This window comes from Fibroporia radiculosa (assembly GCF_000313525.1).
Source record: "Fibroporia radiculosa TFFH 294 genomic supercontigs, scaffold27844, whole genome shotgun sequence".
NCBI lineage: Eukaryota > Fungi > Basidiomycota > Agaricomycetes > Polyporales > Fibroporiaceae > Fibroporia > Fibroporia radiculosa.
In genome coordinates this window covers 68,782-95,629 of record NW_012133506.1, presented here as the reverse complement: position 1 = coordinate 95,629, position 26,848 = coordinate 68,782, and the positions used below count along the sequence as shown (strand labels likewise).

At 52.4% G+C, this 26,848-nt stretch overlaps 9 protein-coding genes across 9 annotated transcripts in view; 5 read left to right on the top strand and 4 right to left on the bottom strand.

Annotated features, from left to right (window-relative positions):
* Nucleotides 1-1,105: 1,105 nt before the first annotated feature.
* Nucleotides 1,106-3,957, top strand: FIBRA_08091 (uncharacterized protein; the record flags this gene model as incomplete). The annotated part of the gene is made up of 17 exons (XM_012329748.1): nucleotides 1,106-1,304; nucleotides 1,361-1,415; nucleotides 1,475-1,748; nucleotides 1,812-1,825; nucleotides 1,883-1,944; nucleotides 2,009-2,070; nucleotides 2,125-2,173; nucleotides 2,235-2,326; nucleotides 2,383-2,549; nucleotides 2,602-2,715; nucleotides 2,767-2,779; nucleotides 3,224-3,322; nucleotides 3,375-3,426; nucleotides 3,494-3,538; nucleotides 3,603-3,669; nucleotides 3,728-3,863; nucleotides 3,916-3,957. The coding sequence occupies 17 exons, from the start codon at nucleotides 1,106-1,108 to the stop codon at nucleotides 3,955-3,957; spliced, it is 1,542 nt and encodes a 513-aa protein (XP_012185138.1).
* Nucleotides 3,958-4,160: 203 nt separating this feature from the next.
* FIBRA_08090 (uncharacterized protein) lies at nucleotides 4,161-5,275 on the bottom strand (the record flags this gene model as incomplete). The annotated part of the gene is made up of 5 exons (XM_012329747.1): nucleotides 4,161-4,184; nucleotides 4,233-4,470; nucleotides 4,523-4,679; nucleotides 4,741-4,995; nucleotides 5,050-5,275. The coding sequence occupies 5 exons, from the start codon at nucleotides 5,273-5,275 to the stop codon at nucleotides 4,161-4,163; spliced, it is 900 nt and encodes a 299-aa protein (XP_012185137.1).
* A 992-nt stretch (nucleotides 5,276-6,267) lies between these two features.
* On the top strand, nucleotides 6,268-7,209 carry FIBRA_08089 (uncharacterized protein; the record flags this gene model as incomplete). The annotated part of the gene is made up of 3 exons (XM_012329746.1): nucleotides 6,268-6,861; nucleotides 6,913-7,016; nucleotides 7,071-7,209. The coding sequence occupies 3 exons, from the start codon at nucleotides 6,268-6,270 to the stop codon at nucleotides 7,207-7,209; spliced, it is 837 nt and encodes a 278-aa protein (XP_012185136.1).
* A 265-nt stretch (nucleotides 7,210-7,474) lies between these two features.
* FIBRA_08088 (uncharacterized protein) lies at nucleotides 7,475-9,451 on the bottom strand (the record flags this gene model as incomplete). Its single annotated transcript, XM_012329745.1, has 13 exons — nucleotides 7,475-7,494; nucleotides 7,551-7,563; nucleotides 7,634-7,742; nucleotides 7,794-7,839; nucleotides 7,887-7,905; nucleotides 7,970-8,035; nucleotides 8,096-8,538; nucleotides 8,591-8,627; nucleotides 8,675-8,731; nucleotides 8,786-8,976; nucleotides 9,037-9,097; nucleotides 9,158-9,246; nucleotides 9,298-9,451. The coding sequence occupies 13 exons, from the start codon at nucleotides 9,449-9,451 to the stop codon at nucleotides 7,475-7,477; spliced, it is 1,305 nt and encodes a 434-aa protein (XP_012185135.1).
* A 2,825-nt stretch (nucleotides 9,452-12,276) lies between these two features.
* Nucleotides 12,277-12,942, bottom strand: FIBRA_08087 (uncharacterized protein; the record flags this gene model as incomplete). Its single annotated transcript, XM_012329744.1, has 1 exon — nucleotides 12,277-12,942. One exon carries the CDS (start codon nucleotides 12,940-12,942, stop codon nucleotides 12,277-12,279), a length of 666 nt encoding a protein of 221 aa, XP_012185134.1.
* A 972-nt stretch (nucleotides 12,943-13,914) lies between these two features.
* On the top strand, nucleotides 13,915-14,173 carry FIBRA_08086 (uncharacterized protein; the record flags this gene model as incomplete). Its single annotated transcript, XM_012329743.1, has 2 exons — nucleotides 13,915-14,025; nucleotides 14,087-14,173. The coding sequence occupies 2 exons, from the start codon at nucleotides 13,915-13,917 to the stop codon at nucleotides 14,171-14,173; spliced, it is 198 nt and encodes a 65-aa protein (XP_012185133.1).
* A 1,770-nt stretch (nucleotides 14,174-15,943) lies between these two features.
* Nucleotides 15,944-16,848, bottom strand: FIBRA_08085 (uncharacterized protein; the record flags this gene model as incomplete). Its single annotated transcript, XM_012329742.1, has 2 exons — nucleotides 15,944-16,025; nucleotides 16,085-16,848. 2 exons carry the CDS (start codon nucleotides 16,846-16,848, stop codon nucleotides 15,944-15,946), a joined length of 846 nt encoding a protein of 281 aa, XP_012185132.1.
* Nucleotides 16,849-23,163: 6,315 nt separating this feature from the next.
* FIBRA_08084 (uncharacterized protein) lies at nucleotides 23,164-23,997 on the top strand (the record flags this gene model as incomplete). Its single annotated transcript, XM_012329741.1, has 1 exon — nucleotides 23,164-23,997. One exon carries the CDS (start codon nucleotides 23,164-23,166, stop codon nucleotides 23,995-23,997), a length of 834 nt encoding a protein of 277 aa, XP_012185131.1.
* Nucleotides 23,998-26,190: 2,193 nt separating this feature from the next.
* FIBRA_08083 (uncharacterized protein) overlaps nucleotides 26,191-26,848 on the top strand; it is a gene marked incomplete at both ends in the record, with an annotated part of 1,434 nt that continues 776 nt past the window's right edge. Inside the window, 2 exons of the mRNA XM_012329740.1 lie at nucleotides 26,191-26,352; nucleotides 26,824-26,842. Coding sequence (XP_012185130.1) covers nucleotides 26,191-26,352; nucleotides 26,824-26,842 — 181 coding nt within the window. The remainder of the gene's footprint in view (nucleotides 26,353-26,823; nucleotides 26,843-26,848) is intronic.

Genomic DNA, 26,848 nt, shown 5'->3' with positions numbered 1-26,848 from the left:
CGGTCCATGATCAGAGCCACCGCCGCGGCGCCGCCCCATGCTTACGACTGGATTACGAGCGCATGTCTTGGTGCACAGTCAAATTCAGCACACCCGGCTCCGCGCCGCGAGCCAAGTCGAACATGTTCCGAGAAACTTTGAAATGAGAAGCGGAAGCACGGGAGGTGATATCGGCGCAAACGCGAGGGTCTAAGGTCGGGGCGCCCGCCCTGTGCTTACCCCTTGGGACGGGCATAAGGGGACATTGGCTAGGATCGTTCACAGGACGTCTGCGTTTGGCTAGCAGGTGGGACATTGTCTCTTGAATAAGCCATCGCGAGAAGATGTGCAGCGAGTCATGTCGGTGTTCCCAGGCTCACAATAAGGGAACGAGAATCTGGTACGTATGAGTGCTCGCGCTCAGACTCGGAGCAATATGATGGTGGAGGATGCAGGCACACCGTACTTACATGAGGCCTCTGGCCCCTCGGGTCTCGGAATATCTATATCATTACGGGAGAATGTCGCACGTTTCCCTATAGAACTGCATTAAAATCACGATGGATTGCTTTGTACTTGTGCACAACGGCCAGATTCTTGGAGGAATTACATAGAGCCACAGCGTCTGATCATGTTTCACATTTCGCGATCACGCAACTGCGTAGCGCCACCACCGCGCCACTTTGCCTCTCAGCTCGTCCTACGGTCCTCGTACACTCACTGTAAGGGCAGACACTCGCCTCAATTATGCAGTCCCGGCTTTCGACATCACGGTTCGCCATTTCTGACAAACACTTCGCATGACCACCTATTTTCTAACCTAACGTCAGGCATAGCTCTCGCCTCCCAGAGGAAAATCTACATTTCCGTGAGGTGGCTCAACTAAACTTCAATCGTGCATGTTCGTGTCCGCCCTTTGATATGCTCCGAGTCGAAAATTGCTGATGGCGCACAGGCTGGCACCGCTAGGCAGCTGCCACCATGATCCGCCAGCGAATAGCATCAATTCCTGCCTACGCGCTTGATATGGCGGAATATGGCGTGCATATGCTTCCTCCCTTATCAGGCTCCAAGCGAAGCCATGGTCGTCTGACCGTCGTCCCTGCTCTCCTCCCGGTCGTGAGCCATGTTGTCGCAGCTCAAGAGCAAGTTTCCTTCGTTCGGAACGACGCAAAATGACACGGACGACTTGAACAAGGCTGCGGTGGAGGAACGGGCGAACGACGAAAAGCTCCCGGCCAAGCTTGGCAGCGAAACCTCGTCTGTGGGGGAGGAGGAATTCGAGGACCCCAATCTTGCACCCAGTGGCCTTAACTATGAGGAAGGTGCGTGCGTGCGTGCGTTTGTCGCTGTTGCCCGTGTTAACCACGTCCAATCCCAGTTACTGCGGGAGGAATGGGCCGCCATTTAGGCGTCTTTACGTGCACCCTTATGATGTAAGTGTTGGATTTCCTTCTCCCTCTGACTCGACGTCTGAATATCTGCCGACCCAAAGCGTCGGACGAGTGATCGGGACGGGCATCTTTTCTACGCCATCGTCCATTCTGGGGTCTGTAGGCTCGGTCGGCGCTTCTATGATGCTTTGGGTGCTCGGCTTTGTGCTCTCCTTCTGTGGTCTCTTCATCTGGCTCGAATTCGGCACTATGATCCCTCGGTCTGGAGGCGAAAAGGTGTACCTCGAGGCCGTCTACACCAAGCCGCGATACTTGGCCACGATCGTCTTCGCGGCGAATGCGATATTGCTGGGGTTTACCGCTGCCGGGTGCATCGTATGTGCTATCGTCCAAACATCCACATAACACTATCGCTGACCGAACCCTCCGGACATGTAGGTATTTGCGGAGAAGTATGCTCTATTTGTCACGTAGTCCAACTCTGGGAGCTGATCGGTATGATGTGATAGTATCCTTGTATCTGCTGGTGTGGAAGCGACACAGTGGAATGAGCGTGGAATTGCACTCGGAGGTGCGCACATATGGATTATCCGCACTATCCTAAGAATGCGCTCACGTTGTGCATTGATCCCCAGTCATATTTTTCGTGACATTTTTGCACGGATTCACTCCTAGGCTTGGTATCTTCATCATGAATGTAAGCCTCACTGCTCCTGTTGTATTTAAAGCCCGCAAATCGACATCGCCGTAGATCCTGAGCGTATTCAAAATCGTCATTTTGCTGTTTGTCGTTATCACTGGTCTGTTGTGGATTGCTATCTCACCGTTGCATGTTCAATATTCATTCATCAATGATGACAGGATGGGTCGTCCTCTCTGGTCGAGCGCATATTCAGGATCCTCATGCCAACTTCCGTGATGCATTCGCGGGCAGCTCACATAGTAGCTACGATGTATGTCTACTCTCGTTTGCCGCATTCGACACTCCCAGATTAAACCTCGCCCGCAGTACGCTACCGCAACGTTCAAGGTTCTCAATGCCTATACCGGGTGGTCGGCAGTCAACTACGTTATGAACAACGTCAAGGATCCCGTTCGGACGCTCAAGATTGCAGGCCCGCTTGGGCTCGGAATCTGCGCAGTGCTCTATATGCTTGCGAATGTTGCGTATTTTGCGTGAGCGCCGAGCAGTCCTGAGAACTGGATGAGCGTTGCTGACGGCAAGCAGAGCGGCCACAAAGGAAGAGATCGAGAACACCGGCGTGACTGTCGCATCGCTCTTCTTCTACAACGTCTTTGGCGAGACGGCGCAGCGGGCGCTGACTGTTTTCGTTGCATTGAGGTATGTCATTGCCGTTAAACGTGAATGACTTCGTGCTGACATGGTTTTCAGTGCATTGGGGTACGTGCGCTGTGTTTCGTGCCGAATTACGGATACTGATTCAATTTGTTGCCATCTCGTTTGGGGAATAGCGTAAGTGATCCTTGCTCACTACTCTAAAAAGAATGCTAATATCAATGGTAATTAGAATGTCATCACGGTTGTAAGCCTTCCTTATGTCTTGTATCCTATTCACATTCATTGATGGCTCCCCAGACGTTCGGAGCATCGCGAGTAAATCAAGGTACAATACTCGAGATTGCCTATCCCGTGTCCCTTGCTCAATATCACATGTACCTACGCAGAACTCGCAAAGGAAGGCATTCCTCTTCCGTTCGGCAACCGCTTCTGGGCATCCAACTGGCCCACGGGCAAGTCCCCACTACCCGGGCTGATAATCCATCTGATACCCTCGGCATGTCACCAATCTAACGGCTCTATCGCTCGTTGCCTCATGCATATTTTCTAGATCATCATCATCCTCGGCCCGCCGCCTAGCGTAGCATACCCCTTCATTCTGGATGTTGAGGGCTACCCCGGCCAGATCATCAATTTCTTCATCGTCATTGTAAGCCGGCTGGTGATCCAGATGAATATCCTTGATCAATGATGGACGATAGGGTCTGTTCTGGTTCCGCTGGCGCAAACCAAATATCCCGCGTCCGTTCAAAGGTGCGACAGCTCCTCTGAGTTCAACCAAACACACCGTTTGCTGACTATTTGACCTACTGCATACTAGTCTGGTGGCCCATTGCCTTGTTCTACCTCGCCGCTGCGGTATTCCGTACGTGTTGGTTCACCTGGTTAGTTTGACGAAACCCTCTGACCGTCGCGCCTACCTGCTCTAGTCCTCGTTGCTCCCTTCCTTCGCCCGCCCGGTGGCATTGGTGACACACCACCGCTACCCTACTACTTGTTCGTACCAAAATATTGACAGTGCATGACACATTTGACTCAGTATTCATGCCCACAGGTATTGTCTGGTGGGTATCGCCATCATGCTTGCGGGCGTGGTGTATTGGGCCGCATGGCGGATACTGCCGCGACTCTTCGGATACGAGTATATTGGGCGTAAGGAAACTCTTGCAGACGGGACAGTCGTTGCATTGGTGAGTGCCCAACCCAAGCTTTCGGACCGAGCTAATTGTCGGTGTGCCGCAGTTCTCTGCGCAAAAGATTCAAAAAGGTGAAGTTGATTCATGACATGCCCCGACGAGGGCACGACGCACACTGTTTTGCGTCAGGCAGGGGCGCCTGCATCTGCATGTATAATAATAACATACCAATAAGACACTTTACGATATGATACATTGTGGGGCAAAAGCTTCCACGACTGTACGCAAAATACCCATCGTCGTATTTAACCGCACATATTATATGACAACATCTCCGCAATATACGATGGTTCAACCTTCAGTCCAACCTTTCGGCTGTGAACACAGTCAGCGATAAGCATTCGAAGATGTGAATTGACTTACTTTGACTTCATCTCCAACTGTTCTGATGTAAACGCTGGGTCGCTCCGCCGTCTTCGCGCCCTCATCTCCATCCTCCCAAGTGTAGCTAACACCAACAGCCAACTTCGTCCCATTGGAATTGAAGGCGATAGACGGCACGGATGAGTGATACTTAGGGTATTGGCGCAATCGTTTTTTGAGCTTGTGGTCCCATATTGATACGGTACCATCGGATCCCGCAGATGCGAACGTATTGTACCTGCAATGTTGAGTTCAGAGGTGAACAGGCATAAAGGAACCACCATGCATACACTGGATGGAAAGCGAGGGAGTTTACGGGCCATACATGGTCAGCTCCATCGATCGTCTGACGATGACACTTGAACGCATATTTCTTGTCTTGAGCCTCCGGACTGGGGTCGAAATACTCGACCGCTATCCGACCCTCAACAGATGCAGTGGCATAGCCTGCGTGGAACTGCGTGAATATTGCTGCTTGTATGCATTGTAGTCCGAGTCATGAACTTACCTTGACCATCTACCATACATGCCAGAGCTCGTGTCATGAATTTGAGACTGCTCTCTCTCGTCTGCGCAGGTGCATCCATCTTGCGGATATCATATATGTGGAAGAGTCGGCTCGCCATCGCGACAACAAGGTAATTGTTGACTAAGTCCATGTTGTATACGCGCTCCGGTAAACTATGCGAAGACTGTTGTGCGGCGGACGCGCGGGCATCCCAGAAGCGAATAGTGCGATCCCATGAGCCCGTAATAAGGGCATCTGCCGTTGCGGCGTGAGTATATGTGCATAAGCCAATGACGGAAGAATACCAACTGGTATTGCGAGCGTAGTTCATGCATGAGATGGAATCTGAATGTTGTCCCAGATGGTTTACTTTTTCAGTATCGAGGATTAGTCTGTCAACATACTTGTCAAACAACTTTGAGGTTCGACCGGTGAAGAATGAAGACACACTCTCGGACGGAAGTATCAAGTCCACCACTGAAGACGTGGGAGTCGTCTGAGAAGCAACAAGCCAAAACAGGTGCTCGATGATCATATTTTGACTTTTGTTCGTTCGTTGCGATATCGTAGAAGCGGACGGTCTGTGGATTTATCCCTTGTCAGAATGTACATCATTGCGATGCTGCAGAACAGAGGGAATGGCGAGATGAAGTAAAGGGGGGTTATCAGCCCACAAAATGCACATAACGTGTACGGAAGGGCGCATAGAGTCGGTACATGCGGGATGTAAGTCACGATAAATCCAACGCAAACTCGTAGCAGGCTACTAAATGCAAAACGGACAGACTCACCGCATCCCATGCAGATACAATCAAGTGCGAAGGATTCGTCGGAGCAAACCGCACTGATGATACACTGTCAAATGGTGGCGAGGCGAGTTCAAGTTGTTCTGCAGAGAGAGGCCTATGAGCACCTGCATGCTACACTTGAAGAGCAGCCATACCAGCCATGGTTTGGAAGTATCAGAAAAGAACGTTAAAACAATGGCAGTCCGTATAGCAAACACACGAACGTGTAACCCCTCAGGCAAGCGTATAGGCCAACAAGCAAAGAACGCGCAGTGGCAAATCCAGTGCGAACCGTTTGAGCGCGCCACTGCCACAAACGAGAAGTTGTTGTATGTTGTTGGGACGTGTTGAATTTACAAGGTGATGCCAAACAGCCATTTTGCGGGTGATCTGATCGTGCAATTGCCATACATAACTGTGGCTGCTCAGGGCTGCTCTCGTACCTGGATACTTGTGGCTTTGAACCCACTGCGCGCGGACTTGGAAAATACACGCTAAGCGAAGACGTTTGCATCCACAAAGCGTATGCTTCTCCTTATTCTCAGCTGAATCAGGCGAATCGATTTATGAATAACATCGTTCATTTCTACTTCTTCCTTCAGTCGAAAATAGAACGCATGCCGCATAGGTCCAAATCCTAGTCTATACTCATCAAGTATCACCCGACTTTCTGCGGCTCGTCTATCTTGTCTGACCACGCCCAGGAGTCTGCGATTGCCTCGCCAATCACTAAACCAGGATGCCCCCTCTTTCAATTGTTCGTGCAGCTAACGCTGCATATTCTCCCTTACGTCCTCCAGTCGCCATCTTCTTAGGTGGAACCTCAGGTATCGGCCAAGGACTTGCTAAGACCTTTGCTCGCTATACCAAGGGTGACTCCCATATTATTATGTGTGGACGCAACAGGGCAGCCGCAGAAGCCATGATCACTTCACTTCCTAAGGCAAAAAGTTCTTATAGCGAATTCTTGGCCTGCGATGCTACGTCGATGAAAGGAGTCGAGGCTACCACATCAAACCTCCTCTCGCGACTGCCCAAAGTGAACTTTCTTTTTCTCTCCCCTGGTTTTCTTAACTTTCGTGGAAGAAACGACACGTCCGAAGGAATCGACAAATGGCTGGCTCTAACTTATTATGCGCGGTGGAAGTTCATATACGACTTGTTGCCGCTATTGACCAAGGCGAAGGAGGCAGGCGAAGATGCACGTGTCTTAACGGTACTCGGACCTGGCACCGGGGGCAGGATTGACCTCGACGATCTCGGCTTGAAGCGAAAGTATAGCAGTGTGAGGGCGTTCATAACGGCACCCACATATAATGATCTCATGATTGAAGTGAGTGACAATCCCCACGTTCAGCTCGAATATTTCATATACTCTCCTTAGTCCTTCGCCGAGAGAGAGCCCGGGGTTTCATTTACACACGTCTTCCCTGGAATCGTCCGCACTCCCATGCTAGGACGCCTATTAGAGGTACTCTTATACCCGATGTCAGTCTCCCCTGAAGACTGCGCGGAGTATTTACTGTATGGACTATTGAATAGTGGCGATGGAGCCTCTAGAAGGAATAACAAGGGTGATGATATGGGAAAGAAGAGGTACTATGGATCCGATGAATCCCGGAAGCGATTATGGGAGCACACTGTCCAGGAGGTCGATCGTGCCAAGAAGTCCGGTGTTTGATTCGCTTTCCCTTAGTTTCGAATCTGTGGACTCAACTCCTGGCTTCCCGTTTGAAATTGTAACATAACATCATTGTCTGTATCAATATGCCGGAGAAATGTGTGGCCGTTGAAGCAAGGTCGTCTGAATAATTATGATACTGAGCAAAGCTGTGGGTATATTATGTCAAGCCGAGTATGTGTGAAATGGGTATGTGCAGTAGGGTGTGTCGAAGCAGTTTCTCTGTATGTGTGTTGCTAGTCGATATATTTTTCGACATCACAAATCAAATTTCGTGTTCATGTCCTGCCAAAAAAAGGCACTTCAAATCAAAAGCAGCCATGCGGAATGATGTAGCGTACCAAAGGCAGCATGCTATAAAGCTAATCATTCAGGCAGCACATCACACCTTATCCTTCGTAATTCAAGAATAAATATCACCTACCTGTGGATCTTGATAGTTGGGCAGCGGGTACGACATATCACGGGAGCTTTTTTGTTGTCTTTTGCGGTATTTCTTCCGTGCTGTGCGCATCGCGGCATCGATCTCGTCTCTGTGTAGAAATTAGCATGAAATGGCTGAGCAGAGGTCTCGCATTTCTGACCTCATATGGACCATCAATTGTCCATATGTGGGAGAAGGATTGGTTTCTGCAAAAATTAGATACATTTTATATTTTTCCGGTTGGGAGACATACTGAGAAAAGCAACCAACATCTACGGCGAGATGTTAGAACCATTTTTATAGGCTACAGCCACAGTCAGGAGAACATGGACGAACCTGAGTCATCGATTTCTTGCCAATTTCATATGCCAGCTGTCCATCCGTACAAGCAGAGAATGTAACCTATTGGAAGAACAAGTAAACCAGATCATTAAGGAATGGTCCAGTGAACGGGATCCTTACTACACTGGGAGTCCTTTCTGGAGTCACGCCGTCCAGCTCGCAAAATCCACTGCACAAAGATATGTACCCCTCAACAAGTTCTGGAGACGAGCAGATGCGCTCCACTATGTCTTGTGATTCCACTGTCTCAAACAGCGCATACTTAGGACGTGTCCTGAAAGGAACACCTTCTCCGGTGGATGAAAAGGACGACCATGAAGAGTCGGATCCCAGCGTCCTAAAGCTTGTAGAAAGTGACAGTATAGTGGGAGCATCGTAAGAGTCCATAGCATCAGTCTTGATCTCTGTTTTCTCTGTTTGAGACATGCCATCTATAACTTGGTCCAAAGAGAGAGCGGACATTGGATTTGATGTCACCCCAGGATATGAATCGGATCGCTGAGGATGTAGTTTACTGTGAGTTTGGATGAACCGCTGCTGGTTACATTGGCCGTGGTCCAAATCTGTGGGTTATCTTGTTGACGGCTATGGGTGCATCGTTGACGTCTAACTTACCAAGGAGTGTGGCAGAATGGCAGCAATCAAAAATGCCCTGTGAATTACCAATGAGTAAAGAAAGATAGAAACTGAAATTCTTACAATCAACTTGATGGTTGGATCAGGTGGAAGTGTATCAACAAGGATATCACGTAAGTCCTGCAAATGATTGTGAGTTCGTGTAGCCACCAAATATGAGTACAACAAGCACACATTGTCTTTAATCAGACCATGCCCTTGACCTTTCTCGGTGCCGTCGGCGTCCTCAGCCACTATCACTGAGTTAGGAGAAATCAATGAATTAAAATGACGGCAGTCTGTTCGGAGAGTTGAATACTTGCACTCGTCGCAGCCATCCTCCTCCGTGTGTTCCTTGCATAGTACCTGTGCAGTATGACCAGCATCTATATTAATTTTTTTGAATCATCGATCGAATTCTCGACATGAGTAAATGCCACACATACAGTAGAACACAAATGTGTCGTATGACCGAGGATCACGGACGAGGGCTTTAAGCTCTCGTCTCTTAGATAATCACGCATGAGCCTGTGCATATCTTTATGGAGTGAAATGAGTGTCACCAACCAAGTTACTCTTTCTCGGCCTCATTGAATCCTCCACCTCCGCCGAATCCAACATCACTTTCACATTTTCTGACTGGTATCCATAGCAGTCTACTTCAAATTAGATCCTGCAAGACGCATATGCTCAGTGGGAAAACATACCAACGAGCAGCCCACAGAAGTCCTTGGCGCCTTGGTGGCATCCTCGGAGTTCGGCTTTGTCTTTGCCTACGTAATTGATACCAACAACCAGAGCTCTCTTGATGGGTCCACGGCTGATTTGTGAGGCGGAAACGCAGCCCTTGGGAAGCGTCATTGACCAGTCTGAGCGAAAAGCACAAGCTGAGATCTAGCCAAGATGTGAGATCGGAGGGAACAGGGGACTGAGAATAGCAAATCAAAGAGCAAGTGCCTTGAGATGTGGAGTCTTGTCTACCCTCGCTGGCACTATAATAGTGATTCAAGGAATGTCACACGCTCTGACAGATGCACCGCCTCGAGGACCGTTGTGGTTGCTGGGGTACGGGCTGTGAAACAATGGCAGCCCCACGGAATACACAATGCCACTGACGTCATTTCTTGCAGGATGAGCGGGGACTGGGAAAACTACTTCCATACGCATCGGCTCAATCTAAGGCGGTAGTCTTCGAATCTGAACACACTACGGTTCGGAGAGGAACTCCGCCGCGTACGTCCGTTCGTTGAACTGGGAGCTGTAATAAGACCAGATCTGTTCGACAGACATGTAGACAGTTGGGTATCATTCCAAAGCGTGTTACCATTGGCCATGCCTCATGTTTCTATCACTATTATAGCAAACTCGTACCTCGGTGCGTTCCTAATACTTCCAACTCGTGAAGTCTGACGTGGACGACGGCACTTGAATTTTCGCAATCATGAATAACCGCCGCATTCAGAATTTCCTCTAAGACTGCACCTCCATGCGTGACAAAGTTCGGCAGCGGGACGCTTTATTGAATGGACACATACCGCCAACAAAGTAACTCCACAGCACCTACGAATCTGCGAGTCTTCGAATGCATCCCTGAAGGACCATCAAGTACTGCCTCAAACACGCTTTTATTGAAATTAGGAGACAGCCTTGCAGACCACAGCCAAGTGAGGCGTCCAAGCCGAATTCTGTTTAGAATCCTGTTCATAAATCGGTGAGCTGCGATTGGACAATGATCCAACAAGTCTTCAACGAATAAGAGGGGAATTTATTGCGTCCGGTGAGAGAAGATCAAAAAATCAAACAGCGACTTTGAGCAAGAAAAGACTTACCCATCAAATGTCCAATCAAATGAATTCTGCCACGTAATATTCTGCTTCCTGCGATGGCTCACACTGGGTCCGGATACTAGTCCAACATCATTTCGGAAATAGAGATATGGAACACTGTGCATACCCGGAACTGAACAGGTGAGACATGGCTTCAGTGCTCCGGGCCAATGGAGAGCCATACTTTCATTCGTCCTAGCTCAATAATAGGAGAATATGCCCAGTGACAAATTGCTCCTCAGCGCGAAACTGCAGTCCACATCCAATTTTTCACGGCAAGCGCAAATTAGATACCCGTCTTGCGTGACATGTCACTAGAGATAAGCGTGCGTACTATGTTGGATCACGAAGATGAAAGTATACGGCAGAGCGACACAGTCAGCTTCAGAGGACTTTTCAGATCACGGAGAGCTGAGGCATGCATCGCTGGTTCCGCTGACAGGAGGAAAGATATGGAGTGTGCCAGAGTATGAATTGCGACAGGTTGCTGGGAGATGGCATCTTTGTTTAAAAGATTCACCGTTTGTAAAATGAGTGGCGCCTTCCTTGTCGGCCCATTACAATGTGTTCTCATCTCGCTTCAGCTCGACAGCATATATGATGGAAATGAAGCGCACCAATTCGGTAATCGAGCTGTACAAGATCCTGGATTGATCACGTATTAGGCGATACTGGAATACAGTGTGCTTGCACGAGACCATCCATCGTGCTAGTCATATCTTTATAGCAAACTACACCTCCATCCAATGCAGCATAGGTGGTTCCGTGGATTGAAAGTCATCATAGATCAGTGCAAGCTCAAGTTCGGCTCGGAGAATCAAAAAGAGCAAGCGCGAGGATGGCAGTACCATGGGGTGAAGCAATGAGAGAGACCTCAGACCTGGAGAGATATGGAAGGGTGGCCTCGTGCCCAGATACATCGAACACAGGGAAAGGACGAACCACATTACTTGCCATATTTGGTAATCTATGCTGTTATCTGCCACGTTGCCACGCGCGAATAACGATACGCGCATACGGTGACTTGGCAGTCTTGGCTCGTAAGTCTACTATGTACTTGCGTGAGGACCTGGGGTCTTTCCCCCCTCGCGCTTGTCAAGAATAATCGTCAGTGGTTTAGTTCATTCGGCGTTCCCGAAATATGCTGATTTACTGTGCTAGCGTTTGTAACTTGTAAGGGGGTCATTGACAGATGCATCGGCGCCTTCAGCCTCCTGCGTCATTAGCCAGATCACACTGCATCCGACCTCGTCCATACACCATAGCGACTCTGCAACTTTTCCAAACGAACTACTGCAATGGCTTTATCATCGACACCCGAGGCTCAAAAGATTATATGTCTTATTCATATCCAACCAGGAGTCGTGCGGATGCTGATATTGGTCTTATCTATCTATCTTGCTTTATCCAATTCTGTCTCTCTTGGAGTGTGCGCTGAGTACATGCTTTATGTGCTGTTCGATGCACAAGCCGAGGCTCACCGCCGTGATCTTGGAGCGAAAGAGTTATATTCGTCAGACAAGTTGCGAAGGGAATTATGGGAGCATAGCATGCGGGAAATCGACTGTGTGTTGGTTTTAAGCTCCTAAGTGCTATATCTCCCGGGCTCGGGATTTCCTGGTATTCATATAGTACATCATATATTATAACTAAACAGCGGATATAATGTTACTCATGAATGGAATCTGAGCAGTCATACATAATTGTACATAAGTCCTATCATAGCTCCTAGGTTATCAATACACCTTGACTGGTATGTGGATTTTTTTTTTGAGGCTGTAAATCATTACTGAGTCCATTATACTGCATAGGGTGGATTCATCGACATAGCCAACTGTGGCGAGTGGTGTGCTGATAGCCCTACGAGACCAGCAATCGCAGCTCGACGTGATCCATCCTCTTCTGGTCGACAACCTCGAATCCGTCAAAGTGATGATGGTCCAAGAGAAAATCGATCCGCTTCACCCCCCTCCTATATGCCGCCTGCCAGGTCGATCCAGGATTGGGATGCGCTCTGATACGGTCCATGAAAGTGGCAGTGACATCAGCGTTCAACTCCGCCTTCTCCGCCGCCTTCAACTCCTCAGGGGTAACGGTTTCCTGCAATGCGCTCTGGAGACGTTTGAGCACGTCTCCGATCGTGACGTACTGTCGGTGCGCGGTCACCGTCACGGACCCCTTGTACTGGAATTGGGAGATACGGATCGTAAGTTGGGGTACGGGTGGTGTCGTCGCGCTCTCAGCGAGGAGCGAATAGGAGAGTCCCGTGTGCTGCTTTCCCTTCAAGGCGCTCTTGAGACCATGGAATGCAAAATCGAGTGGACACCATAGATCCCATGAGATCATCTGGCCCTTCGCAAGGTCGCCCTTCGCAAGGTTGGGGTTAATCTGTACTCGAGTGCATCTGTCGTTTTGCACGGGATGGGCTGGATGAACCGGTACGAAGACCGGATGCCAGACGAATAATTGGGGTGGGAAGTAAAATCCGGGAACGGGCTGGCGACGTTGCTGGAATGGATGAGCCATCTTGCGAGGAGAATGGATCGTCAGTCGAGAAGAAGAACCAATAGATACTCCAGGACTCACTGTCTGCAATAATTCGGTGCGTTTCAAATCGTTTACCCCGCAGTGTCTTGTAGTTGTGGATGGTATGTTGAGGAACCGCAAGTACCGCTGCCATATATATACTCTGTGCAAAAGTCGCCAATTGACTGCGTTCAACACAAATGCGCAGGCTCGAGCGGCATTAAGGATCGCCGAGAGGGCCCGACACAGGTCCGGTGAGAAGTGTGGTCAGTAGGCGCTGCATTGCCTGGTCTGCTGGACTAATCAGTCACTTCGCCCGCTATTTTTCAATCCTGTACTCGCGTTCAATTTGGCAAGTCTGCATGATTGCCCTCATTTGGAAAAATGTGGTAAAGCCGAGTAATATCCTTTCCCCCAAGCCTCTCGGACTAGCAGCGACATGACCGAGGATTGGAGGGAGAAGTAGAAGTCTATTGCAATACCCGACGGGATGAAGCTGCAATACCGACCAAAGTTCCGTCAGCTTTGCAGTACGTCCGAAGTACTATGATGACATCAAGTCTGACATAGGAGCCCCTCAGACGCACAAGCCACATACCAGTGTGGTGCTAGGCGGTATTTGGACGGATGGTCCTACGACCGACTGCAATGCCTCAGCGCTGTCATTGAGACAGATTCAAGGCGCCTCGCCTGAAGAGCCTAGAAGTACTATTCCACTCTGGCATACGCCAGGAAGAAGCTTCCTCTCAGACATTCCTAGCCGCTGTGCTGGTCACAGTATTCCCACACAACATGTTCTGATCACGGGCATTCCATACCACCCGTTGCACTCACACCGCAAAATCCTAGATTTGATCCTGAGCAGATGGCGGCGGGAATGACACCGGGTGAAACTGTGCCGTTACGCAGCGAGCATCGGGTGTTAGATTAAAATCCATCGTTCCTTGATTTCCATGACCCTTACACGTGCCTATGCCAAGGAAAATTGTCAGGTTTGATCGTCGGACAGGTTCCATCTTCAAGAAGTCTGAGTATGGGGAAATACGGCAGCGCTCGCAGACAGATGCACGGGATGGGCAAGAGGTACGTCATGCCTGCTCGAGCAAATTTTCCGTTTATACATCGCATCGAATGCGTTTGACAGGTCCATGTAAACCCTCTAAACCTTTCTGAGAAAGTGCGGAGGTCGAAGCTCTCTCTGGAAGCGGCAGTAGGCAACGTCCAGCCGTAGGGGGATTCTTATCGTCATAATCTCAATGATCAAACGATTGGGGAATGGGTGGTGGACACTGTAGGCCTGTGTAGGAATTGGCCTCTCTGGCGTAAGAGACTTGCTATGACCGTATTCGAAACGAACCACCTACACACGCTCCCAAAGCCGGGCTATGTACCCATCTCCCACCACCTTCCACCTGCTATTAGGAACAGAAATCAGAGGCCAATAGATCAGGCCCCGTGTGCTGACCCTTATTGAATAATGGTGATAATCAGCGACCACAGCGCACTTGGTTCTTCGCAAGAACTGAGTAAAACGGTTTGTTTTTGCCTCCATATGATACAAGGACTGATGGAATGGGTGGAATGGCAGATCTAACCCGTCAAAACGTAGAAGATAGAACCACTGCAGCGTAAGTTTAGACGAAAGCAAAAAATCGTCGGTAGCAATCTTCGTGGATGCTGGAGAGAATGTCGACTTTTTTTAATTGGTTGACGCTACACGGTCAAATTGCAGCATCTGAGCGATGCATGTCCTGGTTTGAGCAACTCCAACATTAGTCATAGCACAGATTGAGCATCACCACTATCAGCCACGAAACTTGACGAACGGCGTTCCTACTGACGGATCCGAACCACAGATCTTGGAAGCCTATTCCATAAGTACTTCATTTTTTCCTATGATCAGCATGTCTCTCAATCTCCCAGTCACTGTAGACGAGGCGCACTGGGTGGTCGAAGTCCATGCGGATGGCAGAGCCACGGAGACCCGGGTACGTTTTGATAAATTGGGCTTTGTCAGTCTTGGGCACTGCATGCGTGGTACAGCTGAGGCTGCTTATCAGCTACCGGGCCGCTCCCCTGGTAGCTTTCCATGCTGTATTTAATACGAAATCTGATGCGTACGATGGATTCAACCGGTGCCCCTGTGCATCAGGACACCGCCCATGAGCATAAAACAAATGGAATCAAGAATTTAGGCTCGACGTGCCTTTGAATGATATCAAGCGGCTCGGGACCACTGAGCCCCATTGACCAGCCCATCAATTCGAAATTCGAGTTGTTCGAGTCTCTCGGCAGGCCAACCACTTCGCATGTGCCCGTACGCCCGCACTAATTTCCCGGAGCTAGACGCAATCTGCATAGTGAGAGTTCTCAGCCAGCTCGGAGGATGATAGGAGGCGAAGAGGGGGAAGTCTCAATATCAGCTCGCTGCGAGCAGGGTTTGCACGCGTTGATGCCGTTGAACCACACGAACTGCCTTTTTCAGAATGCGGAGTCACAATCTCGGCATACGGCGGATGCATCGCGATTACGCGCCAGCTAGGGCCGCGGCCATGGCCCATGAACGCATCCCTCGGCGAAGTGTCGGTCGGCGTCGACGCCGAGGGAGAATTCTTGTCCGAGAAGTGCACGACAAAAGGCCATCACGCCTAGAGATTCGTTCCAAAAGTAATTGAGGGTGTACAGTACAAATGATTGTGTGCGCATACGCTGCGTTGCGACGAGTCGGCGAGAGCGGTACAGTAAACGTAACAGCAGTAACAGTAACAGTAACAATAGCGCGAGAGAGGATGATGTAGTGACGACCGAGTACAGTAGTGGATAAGTTACGAATATGGTAGGAAGGGAGAAAATACAGGGAATACACCGAAAAAGGAAACTCTATGGGCATGGGGAGATGTCGTTATGGGGTCGTTTCGGGGGGAGAGATGGATGGGCAGAGATGATTAAGGGGTGATGATGGCTATAACACAGCGCAGTCCGTCAAGTCGTCTGATGTCCGTTACACATTGCTATCGTCGTCGTCGAGACCGTCGCCGCCGGGGCAGCACTTGTCGGCGCCACGGCCGTCGTCGTCGAGATCGCTGTCAAGTCTTCGTTCAATATCGTCGTGGCGCGTTCGGCCAGCCCACGCGCTGCTCACGCCAGCGCGAGATGGACCGCCCAGACTTCCCCAAGTCCACGCGACTGGAGGGCAGGTCCGCCCACGACCATGGAGAGCCCCGCAAACCGACGCGCCTCCATGAGAAAGTCGACGCGCTTGACCCCCTTTGCGCGTTCCTCTGCGCGGCGCTGGTCGTCTGAGATGCTCTTGTGGCGCACGTGAAACGCTTTGTGCACGCGCAGCTGGCCCTCTTTGGGGAGGAAGGAGAGCTCGGCGGCAGAGACGGACAGGCGGAGGCTGCGGAAGAGCGCGCGGAGGACGTCCGAGACGGTGACGACGGAGCTCGCTGGGTCGACGGGCATGACGGTGATGGACCAAGGGAGAAGGTCGCAGATGAGGGTAAGCGAGGGCAGGCCGGGGTGCGTGGCGGGCTCAGCGAGGAGCTTGGGGAGTGGTCCTGGGGCGTGCGCCGTGGAAGGGGGATACATCATGTCCCAGACGAGGGTGGTGTATGGCGCGACGAGGATGGGATGTATGCACACTTGGCCTGCAGCGTACGGGAGGAAGCCGAATGGGACAGGAGATTCGGGGTGGTACACCTGCTGTTTGGATGAGGCGTATGGGGAGTAGAAGTGTTGGGGTGGGGTGGTGGGTCCGACGGAGGATTCCAAGGACCCATTGCTGAGCGTGGGGGATGGGGTCGGGGGGATGTCGAAATGGACGCGTTTGGTGGGAGCTGGCATGATGGGAGGCGGGGGGATTACGGGGGATGGGATGGGAGATGGGGGCGGGGATGAGGCCATGGTCTTTTATGAACGAATGGCAGGGCTGACAAGCATCTTGGTCGGGAGCGAGCGCAATCAAGTCAGGCAACGGGTGACAGTGGGCGATCGCTGCGAGATCTCACTCACCAAGGCAACCCCCTGGAACACATACGAGCGAGGGAGGTCCAACACGGAGAGGAACAACACCGCTGGACGCGCATACTCCGGATTCTTGAGTCATGTTGACCCGCACGCGTGACAAAATTCTCCCAGATCGTTGTCCTCCAAACAGGTGAAGCCCGAAAAAGAATAAACAAACACTGCCCCTCCCATCATTGCACACTGTCCGGGGTCTTTCTCGCGGCCCAATGCGAACAATTTCTAGCACCTAACCCCAGTTTCAACCATTCCATGACCTTCATTTCATACTTGTCTCCCTGCACCGTCGCAATGGCCCTTCAAAATAAAACAAATTCAGCGAGCGTTATAGATCCCGAAGAATTTATCCGCACAGCATCCTCATAGCACCGCCAGCGGCCAGTCCCAGCAACGCCTCCCTGGCCGCCCAGGTGGCCTGTCCACGACCACCGCACGCATCCCCACGTTTTCCTGACGGACCGCAGCCGCCAGACGCCCGCAAATCCTCGGCTCCCAAACTCGCCCCGCCCCGCCCCGCATTCTGTTGCTCTTGTTCAACTGACATCTGGCAACGCTGCGGTGCCAACAGTTCGCCCAGACACATCCCTGTCGCCGTAGCCCCGGCTTGTTTTTGCCAATCAACAATAATATTTGAATACACATCATGCGTGCGCAGTGACCGCTGCATCCACGCGATGGCGATCCACCTCCGTGGGCGCCGGGTCCACCGGCCGCACCGTGCTGTGGCCTTGAGCGGCCCAAGCCCGCCTTGGTATCGACGACATCCATCACACACCTCACATCTCATCAGTGGAGGAGCAGGGTGCTCTGCAATCCTTGATTCAAATCCGTGAGTTCCATCCGTATGACCATCCTGCGCCACGCCTACGTTTTTGATCCCGCCCTCGCCAGACCACCCGCAGCAGCCGCCACGCCGCCCAGCCAGCTCGGCCGACCTGGCGTCCTCTCTCATCAGCGGAGGCGTGGTGCGCTGCAATTCAAATCCTCCCGTGAGGCTTCAGCCCACGGCCGTGCCTTTGATTCCGCCTCCGCCAGACCACCCGCAGCAGCGGCCAATCCGCCCAGCCCGCACGGCCGACATGGCGTCCGCTCTTCTGGGCAGTTCTGTCCGTGGGACACTCTCGGACGGCATCACAGCCCGTCCGCAGAGACAAGTGCTAAGTTCGCAGTGTGATTGATTGAACCTTAATGTTTTCACCCTTTTCGGAACTACGCAGACGACGAAGCCACCCCCGCAGGGTCCCGACGAGCTGCTCGCACTCCGCAGTTGTTCTCGGGCATCCCGGATTCTACGTTCTTCTGGAGGTGCAGTCGGACGTTTCTGGGGTCCAAGGTATCACAGATCAAGAAGGCAGAGAAAAGCTGAAATAACAAACAGTTTCAGAAGTAGAATGGGGTCCCAATTCAAGTGGCATCCCGGGCCGTTGGAGGCCGGAGTTGTTGCTCTGCTATCATGTCGCGTTCCAGACCTGGGCAGCCACGAACGACGCCGGCGGCGCGCTTGCACTGTGGACTCCTGGTAGAACGCTCTGGCTTCCGGACCCTCCTGTCGCGTCTCGTCCAATCGTGATTCTCCCCTGATTTCGCAACGTCCTGTACGTCCGGGCTCCATGGATCCCCGGCAAAAATATGCCTGTCTGCTCCAGGTGGAACGCCCCCCATTAGTCCGGCAAGCACAGTTTGACCCTCACGCCCTGCTTACCGGCTTTGTTCTTCTGATGCCGAACACGATCACTGGATAGATGGCGACGGCTGTGCGCCGCACTTGAAACTCTCATTGCTTACGACATTGTTGGGCGCGAAGAAAATACGTTCACCTTATGGAGACTAGAACGTGCCATGTATGCGCCACTATAGGCTCAGCATATGGAGTACTTGCTCATGCGGGGAGCTCTGCATGGTCCAAGATACATATAGCCTAGTAACTATGCAAACTGCAAACTTGATATACTCCATTGCAAGCATAACAGAGAATATCAACATTGAATTTCATTTGGAAATACCATGAATATTCCCTGAGTATGTTTGGAGTATTTCCACTGGAAATATGTTCTTATGCTTGCAGTGCTGATTTGTCAGAATATCTTTGCTTACATAAGCGGTTACTTATTTGAATATCTAGTGGTTGAACAGATATTGCCTTGTACGGTAATCGCTACAAATATACCACGCTTGAGCAGAGCGACGAACAAGTCGAGGCTCGTCTGTTACCTCTGTGACGCGCTAACGTTTACTATGTTGATATGCTAGTCTCTCTTCGAATGATATCTGACTGTTCTGGGTTGTGACACTGGAAAAGGGACCCCATTACCGATACCAGACGCAGGATCATGTCAATTCTGCCGAGTGAGTGCTCAAACTACAACTGCTCAAACCAACATCTAATTCTGATCTGTGTCCAGCTCTCGCTGTATTCCCGGATCGAACACTGGTCCCTGTGCTCGCATCTGGATCACATATGACGGAGGAAAAATAGCCTGGAACTGGCCGGCTTAGTTTCTCTGCTGGCATTAAAGCCCAGCGCGCTACTTCCAAACTGCATCCGCAGAGGTCTACATTGTCGATATGATACAGCGACGACAGTCTCTGTAAGTGCATCACGTCCCCTGCGCGGTCTAGGACGTATCAGACCGTTCATAAATCATTCGAGGGGCTGATGTTGCTAAAACAGAACCAGTGTTGGTAAGAGACGTGTCAGCATTCGAAATTGCCACTGGAGAACACAGGCTGCGCGAACAGCTAGCGACTGGAAGACCGGGGAGTATGCTCGGAGGCTCTGCCCGGGACCGGGTCAGACACTCCCGGGCTATCTCGACCAGCAGACGGGCGACGGATGTATGGAGACATCCTCATCTATTCAGATCAGATGGAAGTGCCACCAGCCCACCGGGGGCCTGGCAGTGCGCCATTAGGCGCTCAATATCTCTGTCACGCGTACTTTCCCCAAGGATCTCAGCTTAAAGTTTCCGTGTGGCCAAACTAGTTATCGCGCTATGGCAGCCAAGAATCCTCGGGGGAACACGTCATTCTCAAGCCCGCCGGGTTGTGAGAGCCCCGTGGGCTGATCGGACGGGGTATGTGGAATATGGCGCGTCCCCCGGAAAGGATATTAGCAAGCTGGACGTGTCGTGCCTGCGCGGCGAGGTAAGGAGGTTATGCTTGCGTCTCGCGTGCGTGTGTATCGTGGCTGATATCAAACCGCAGCCCGCGACGCACGCGCTACAGAGATGAACAATATGCGCTTTGACGCGATCGAGGATGCGCTGCTTGATCAGGCAGGTACGCTCACCGCGTCTCGTGAGTGGCATGGCAACAGGCACTGGGTCGAGGCTGCTAGAGTGGCCAGAAGTCGACAAAATGCTCAGCGAACACGGCTGCACGCGACTCGTGCGTGACAGCGGTGTATCTTCGCAATCTACGTGGCCATCGATTGGGACGCCGTCCGTCTTGCGCACGCGCTAGCCTACGCTCTCAGGTCTGTTCGGACGGGTCTCGGAAATGAAGCGGTGCCAGGACGCAGACAAGGTCAGTCATTCATTTCCAAGAGACCCTGTTCACTTTTGGGAATACTGACGCAGATACGCAGCGATGCTCACATCATCAGGATCGTTATCATCGATTTCATGAGCTGCAATACTTGCCTATTTTTGACCTTTAGGCTCGTTCATTACGCGGCTGCTTCGCTCAGGGTCTTGGACGCTGTGCTGTCGCAATCTGGGTCGAAGCCCGTGGACACCGAGACGGACTGTTAGCGTAACACGCGCGCAACGGAGTCTATCATATGCATAAAGTCCAAATGCGCTCGCGCGCTTTAGATAGAAAGTTCGGACGGCGGCGCGCAGCACGCATCAGCTGCTTCCACCGAAGCAAAGCGCATTCAGCATCCAAGCTGTCTATTCTGCTGTCGGGGTTTCTCCGCGCCGCTGTCGAACATTCGCCGTTCGTCCCCCCGCCGTCCGCCGCTGGACCCGCGCAGCTCCGCATTCGTCGGGAGTTGTTGGACGTCGCGCGTTGCGCGAGACCACCCGCAGCTCCGTGCGCGGGATCACGCGCGCCGTCGTGCCTGCCACCCTGTCCCGCCGCTCCACAAACGTGCAAGGACGGTGCGCGTTCTCTGTTTATGCCGTGCTGGCCCGCATATGCTCGTACCTGGCTCGTGGGTCGCGGAAGCGTGCACAGCACACGAGCGTACAGCCAGTGCCACCGCGCGCCCCACACAAGGCGTGTCTATGCATATCTGTGCTACCTTCTCCCTGCTAGCCGATTCAAGATTGTGGGTCCACCTCCTCTCCATATCGCTGGGCGGGGTGGGATGGCTTGCCCGGCACATACGATCCAGGATCCAGCGATGGCAGATCGAGGAAGGCGTGCAGGCGCCGACTCACGCGCTTGTTCGTAGTCACATGAGGCCGTGATCTGCGAAGCCGAAACCCAAAGGCGCGGGCGGGTCCTGGTGAGCTCGCACCGCGGGATTGTGGCTGGGCGTGACTGGCTTGGGGGGACCGTGTCACTATCCGCAGCGCGGCTCTTCATCGACTTGTCGTCGAGGACGGCCAGGAAGGGCAGGTAAGGGTTGTAAAAGATTACCTAAAGACGTTATCAGAGCAGAATCAGCCTCAGGGCCCAGGATCCCAGTCTCGGGAATGGACCGAAATCAGACTTCCGGGAATGGCAAACCACCTGCCCTTTTGGGATAGCTCTCCTGGGGGGACAGGTCCGGTGCAGTGGAGGAGTTTGAGCCGATCGTGCAGAGGCAACTGGACCGGATCGCGACCCCTAGTATGTCCGCCGCGGTCTCCCTTCTGAATTGGCCAAGCGGGCCTGTTCTTCCACATGGACCAGTCGCGAAGCTCAAGGCGCGATTATAGTACCCATTCGGCCACGCCACCGGCCTCTTGCAACATGTCGTCGCGCCCACACCACTTGGAGTCTATGCATAGTTTCGGCGGAGGGGTCATGGGCGCGGCGACCCGTCCCCTTCCTCCTTGCCTGCCATTTCCGGTTCCGCCATGTCACGAAGGACAGGGTGGACTGGGGGCACCTGTCACAAGGAGCGGGAAGGGTGACAGTGCCACCCCCGCTTCTGGTCTGATGCGGATTCATACAGCTTTGACTGAATAGGAGCGATAGCGGCCAGCAGCGTGCCTGCAAGATTATGTTCCGTGTAATTGCAATTCCTGACATACGGCTGAGTTGCAACCTTGCACAGTCACTTCAGCGGGGGCCCGCCGCCTACGCGTATCGATTGGTGCATCAGCTGCAGGTGCGTGCTCCACAGCTTGCGCCGGCGGAATCCCGATCGATAGTGGCCGGTGAACGTCATTGACTGGGATGGGCTTCTGCTGCCCGCTTGCGATGATTACCTTTGCGCATAGCTGGATGTGTCCCCGACTTTGCTGCTGTGCTCCCGGTCGTCAGCTGGGCGTCGTGCCACTGTCTTTCGCGATGCTTCTAGTCGTAGCCAGTGCACACCTGCCTATCCTGGCCAATTGGCCCGGTTTTCGAACGAATTGCTTCTAGCCGGAGCGTGCACAGCGGTATGTGGTCTCAGCGCTCAAAGTGCACCGGGCTAGGCACGGGGAGCGGTGCATCGGGAACTTTCCGTACTTTAAGCGCCAGGTAAACCGAAAAAGGATATGTATGTAGGTCCACTGAGGCTGTTGTCTCGGCAGCGCGTACTCACGAACCCCTCGTCGACTTCCCCAGCGAAGGTTGGCCACGGTTCAATCCCCGATGACTGTAGGTCGCGCAACTCCACGGCGTACGAGTTGCGGCCGTGATATGGCCCGAATCTATGGATCAGGTTGCCTGCGCAGCCATCTGGTGTCCTAGGGTCAGCGTGACTGTCTCGCCTCCGTCAAGTTGTTCTGAGTCACCGAGTCAGTACGATACCGACTCATCAGCCAGCGCCCGCCGTACCGCAATTCCCCGCTGCACCGATTCGTGCTGTACAGTGCGCCCAGTTCCTTCCATACGGCGGTGCGACGTGACTTCTGTCACAAGCTCACAGGGACCTTCCCCCTCAGTGGTCATATATATGCATCCGGCGATGCGACTTCAGTCTCTTCATCCGCCCCCTCTTCTCCTCCACCACACTCAACAACGAGGACACTCTCAACGAGGACACTCTCGACAAGGTCCCCATCACGCTCAACCCTTCCCATCGCAACCCTCCCGCCCTTCTCATCACTCACTATGGCGCCCGCTGCCAATAACGCCAGGCGTGTCCACTTCGACCTCCCGTTATCCCCCGCCTCCACCATCAGCTCATCAGGCCCACGAACGCCCTCGACGGGACCATCCTACGCCCGCCACATCATCCCTCTTCCCGCCGTCTCCCCGGATTTTCCCTCCATCAATCTCCCCGTCTACCCTCCATCGCCAATCTTTGTACCCATCTATCAGCCATTCTACCCTCTGGTGCCCGCGCCAGCGCCAGTACCCTCACAGGCGAGCCTGCGCCCACAAGTGCAAGTCAACCTGAAGCTCGCTGCGCCCGGCCCTGGAGAGCGCGCCCTGGTTGACTGGGACCTTTGGATGCGCCCCAGCAAGGCATCAGAGCGCCGCGCAGGTGGCGCCCAGGCGGCTGCGCAACGCTACGCCGGCCTTTCGAGCGCACTCCTCGCTGAACCCGCTACGACCCCCGGTGTGGCGCAGCTCACCCTTTCCGTCGCGCACCCCAATTTCCAATGGACCATCCCCGTGAACGCGCGTGGCGAGCACGTCACGGTCGACGATGTACTCATTGCTCTGTATGATGCCCTCCAATTACCAGTGAGGACGGCAGAATGGCGCGAGGCGGAGCGCGCGCGCATTGACAAGGCTATCGCGAAGTCGTTCCGCGACCGCTGCAGACAGGTGCCCGGCAACATGACCCCGCAGGCAGCGGAGCAGCTGGGGGTGAAGCGCATCGACTACCTCACGACCAGCCGGCTCTTCGCTGGGCTTGAAGTCGCTAACAGCGAGTGCGGGGCGAAATATGGAGAGGTGGACGGCGTCGAGCTACGGCTGCAGCTCCGGGATGTGTGATCGTGCTGGCATGCGACTCGAATGGACCTTTGCATGTTTGCCTATACCCCCGGCTAGCGACCCAGTGCTGCCACGCATTGATGATACCCCATCCTCTCCTGTATCTTGATAGTCTCCTTTACTTTCTCGAGTCTTTTGGTGTATGTTCTCCTGTCTCTCCGTGTACTACTGCGACGTAGTGCACACGCATGTTGTATTACAGTCCCTCGTTGGCAATGACTAGTGCTATGACCTATTTCTCTGCCGGTGAACCAAATCAATCTGCTAGCTACTACACTCCGACAGCTAGACTACCGTACTTATCGTCTACATAGGACCTTGCTCTCGAAGACTATAAACGAGACAAACAAACCAAATGAATCGAGCTGAGCGCGTGAAGCATCGCGGGAGCCGTTGTCGATGAGTCACCGGTGCGGACCACGTTCTAGGCTACAGATACTCCGGATTTGGATGTGCTCGAATGAAGCGGTCCTCGCTTGGTAAGAGGTCTGGATGCATGACCAGGCTGTCCGTTTCATACCAGGGGACAATGAGACCGAGCGGCTCTCCTTGCCAGAGGGGTCTCGACAACCGTGTCCAGGCCTCGCTGTGGAGAGTGATCTGGATTTGTGTCCTCGCGGCACAGAAGCTGCACTGATATGAACGATCGGGTGGATCATTAACGTTGCCGATTGAATTGCAATCGGAGAGAAGAGAGCCCGGTTGGTTTAGCTGGAGTTATATTCGCTAGCTATCGTGAGCGGAGCGAAATATGCTGCCGCTGCGGAACTGGTAGGGTAATTGCCAAGTGTGAGCCTCCATCGCTCTCTGAGTGGGACGCCAACATTCTTGTAGGGCTCAGCTGCATTCCTAGTTAGAGGAATACACGGAGGTCACCTGTGCCGATAAGTGGGCATAAGTAGTTGACCCATGCAGTACAGAAAGCACTTGTCATCGGCCCGTAATTGTTCTTACTACAAGAAATTTAAAATTCCCGTAGATTCATGAGGGCACGGGTGAAACACGTGGCTCATGAAAGGAAGATGGGAAAAGATTCTTGTTGTCTCTGTCTGTATGTGAATGAGAGATGGGAGTGGTTGGTCTGTCGAAGGCATGTTGAGACAAATGATCCCAACGATAGTGCGTGCGGTCGAGAATCAACGGTGCTGAGCGATTCTTACTAAAGGGTTGATTTCAGGTCGGCGCTGGTAGGCGCATGATATTACCAGAGATATTTGTTCGGTCACATCGAGTCCCGACCACTGGATCTAGATGAAGCCTCGGAATAATTTGTTATGATGATTGGCGAGCTTTGCTTGTAGCAGAACCAATTCATAAAAATTAATTAGAGCATCAGCACGTATAACTTGAATACAGAAATTTACGTATCATGAGATGTTGGTGCGTTGAAATAAACAAACAAAATGCTGTTTTCGCAGACCAATGATGGGTTCAAGCTGTGGAGCGCTTCGATGGTTGCCACGTGGTGAGTGGATATCCAGAAATGGCAAGTAGTGTGGTTCATCATCCCACGAATTCTACGCAAAAAAAAGTAATATTGCACACCCGCTCCGACTGTCGTGCAACGCCACGTCGCCGTATATGCCTCTCTTTTACCTAGGGCTAGCGTCGACTTCTTCGCCGCTGTATCCGCCCTGCCCCTCTGCCCCGACTGTCTCCGATCGCATTCAATATAATGTACGCCACACGAGCGTTCAACTGCAGAGCATAGCAGCGCCACGTCCCGTTGGACCGGTGCGTGGCTCAGGCTTCAACTTCAATTGTAGTGGGTTTCTGTCGTCGCTGTCAACGTGTGGCGATGCAGTGCGCTCACCTACACTTCATCGATTCATCGCCTCCGAGTAACCGCTCTGCGTCATCAGTCCCACCGGAATCATCGATATCGGTTTACCAGTGAAATCTAGTAGTGCTCAAGGAAAATTTTATTAAATATTACTATGGATGATGTAGCCTGGAGAATGACGATGGCAGGGGCAGGGTTCTCACTCGCACTGGAAGTGCCAGATGGGCGAAGGACAGCATAAGGCGTCTGTCACCACTTGAATTGTCTAGCCGTCCGAGCTGAGAATTGAAAAATATAGCTGTATGATGATAATCCAGACTCTCATGGATTTCTTGATGGGCCTCTCGAGCTCTTTACCATTTAGTCTTTCCCACTCTGGGAGTAGACACGTGATGAGCATGCTGTCCGCCATGTACATGAAGGTCCGGAAGAGCGCCGGGCGCCAGGCTGTTCCAGACGTTCCTCAGCGCCATCCCAATCTCCTCGAGGCTAGCACCGTCCATTCCAGTTGGCCCCAAGGGTGTGGTATCTTTGCTCTCATAAAACGGTGCCTGTGGGACGATGAGTCGATGGTACGTGTAGGATAGCTGGACTCTGCCCCGATTGAACTGAGTCTGGGCACTTGTCTATTTGCACAAAACAAAATAGGATCTCGGGTGATCCATCAACTAGAACTGGTGCGCCTCGTTCATCACATCTACCGTCCAGCTGAAGCGCGAGAAGAATGTATAGCAACGAAACGACAGTCGAGGCCATACACATTCGATGAATGATCAGCATGAAGGCTAGGCTATGATATCGGGCGACCGGCCAATTACCTGTCGCATACCAGGCGGGTTGCGTCTGGGCCCTGGACGATTATAGATACTCCAAGTTCAAACATGCCTTGTCCCGATATGCACGGCCTCGGTAGTGCATGATATTATATCGTTCTGCATCAGATGTGGAACCCAGCGTCGGGCCATCCAGACCGTCAGGATGCAGTACTCGCAGTAACTCTGTCAGGTTGATTGACTCATTGACTACTGATTATAGCAAGCTAGATCCGCTCGTCAACCCTGAGTATGC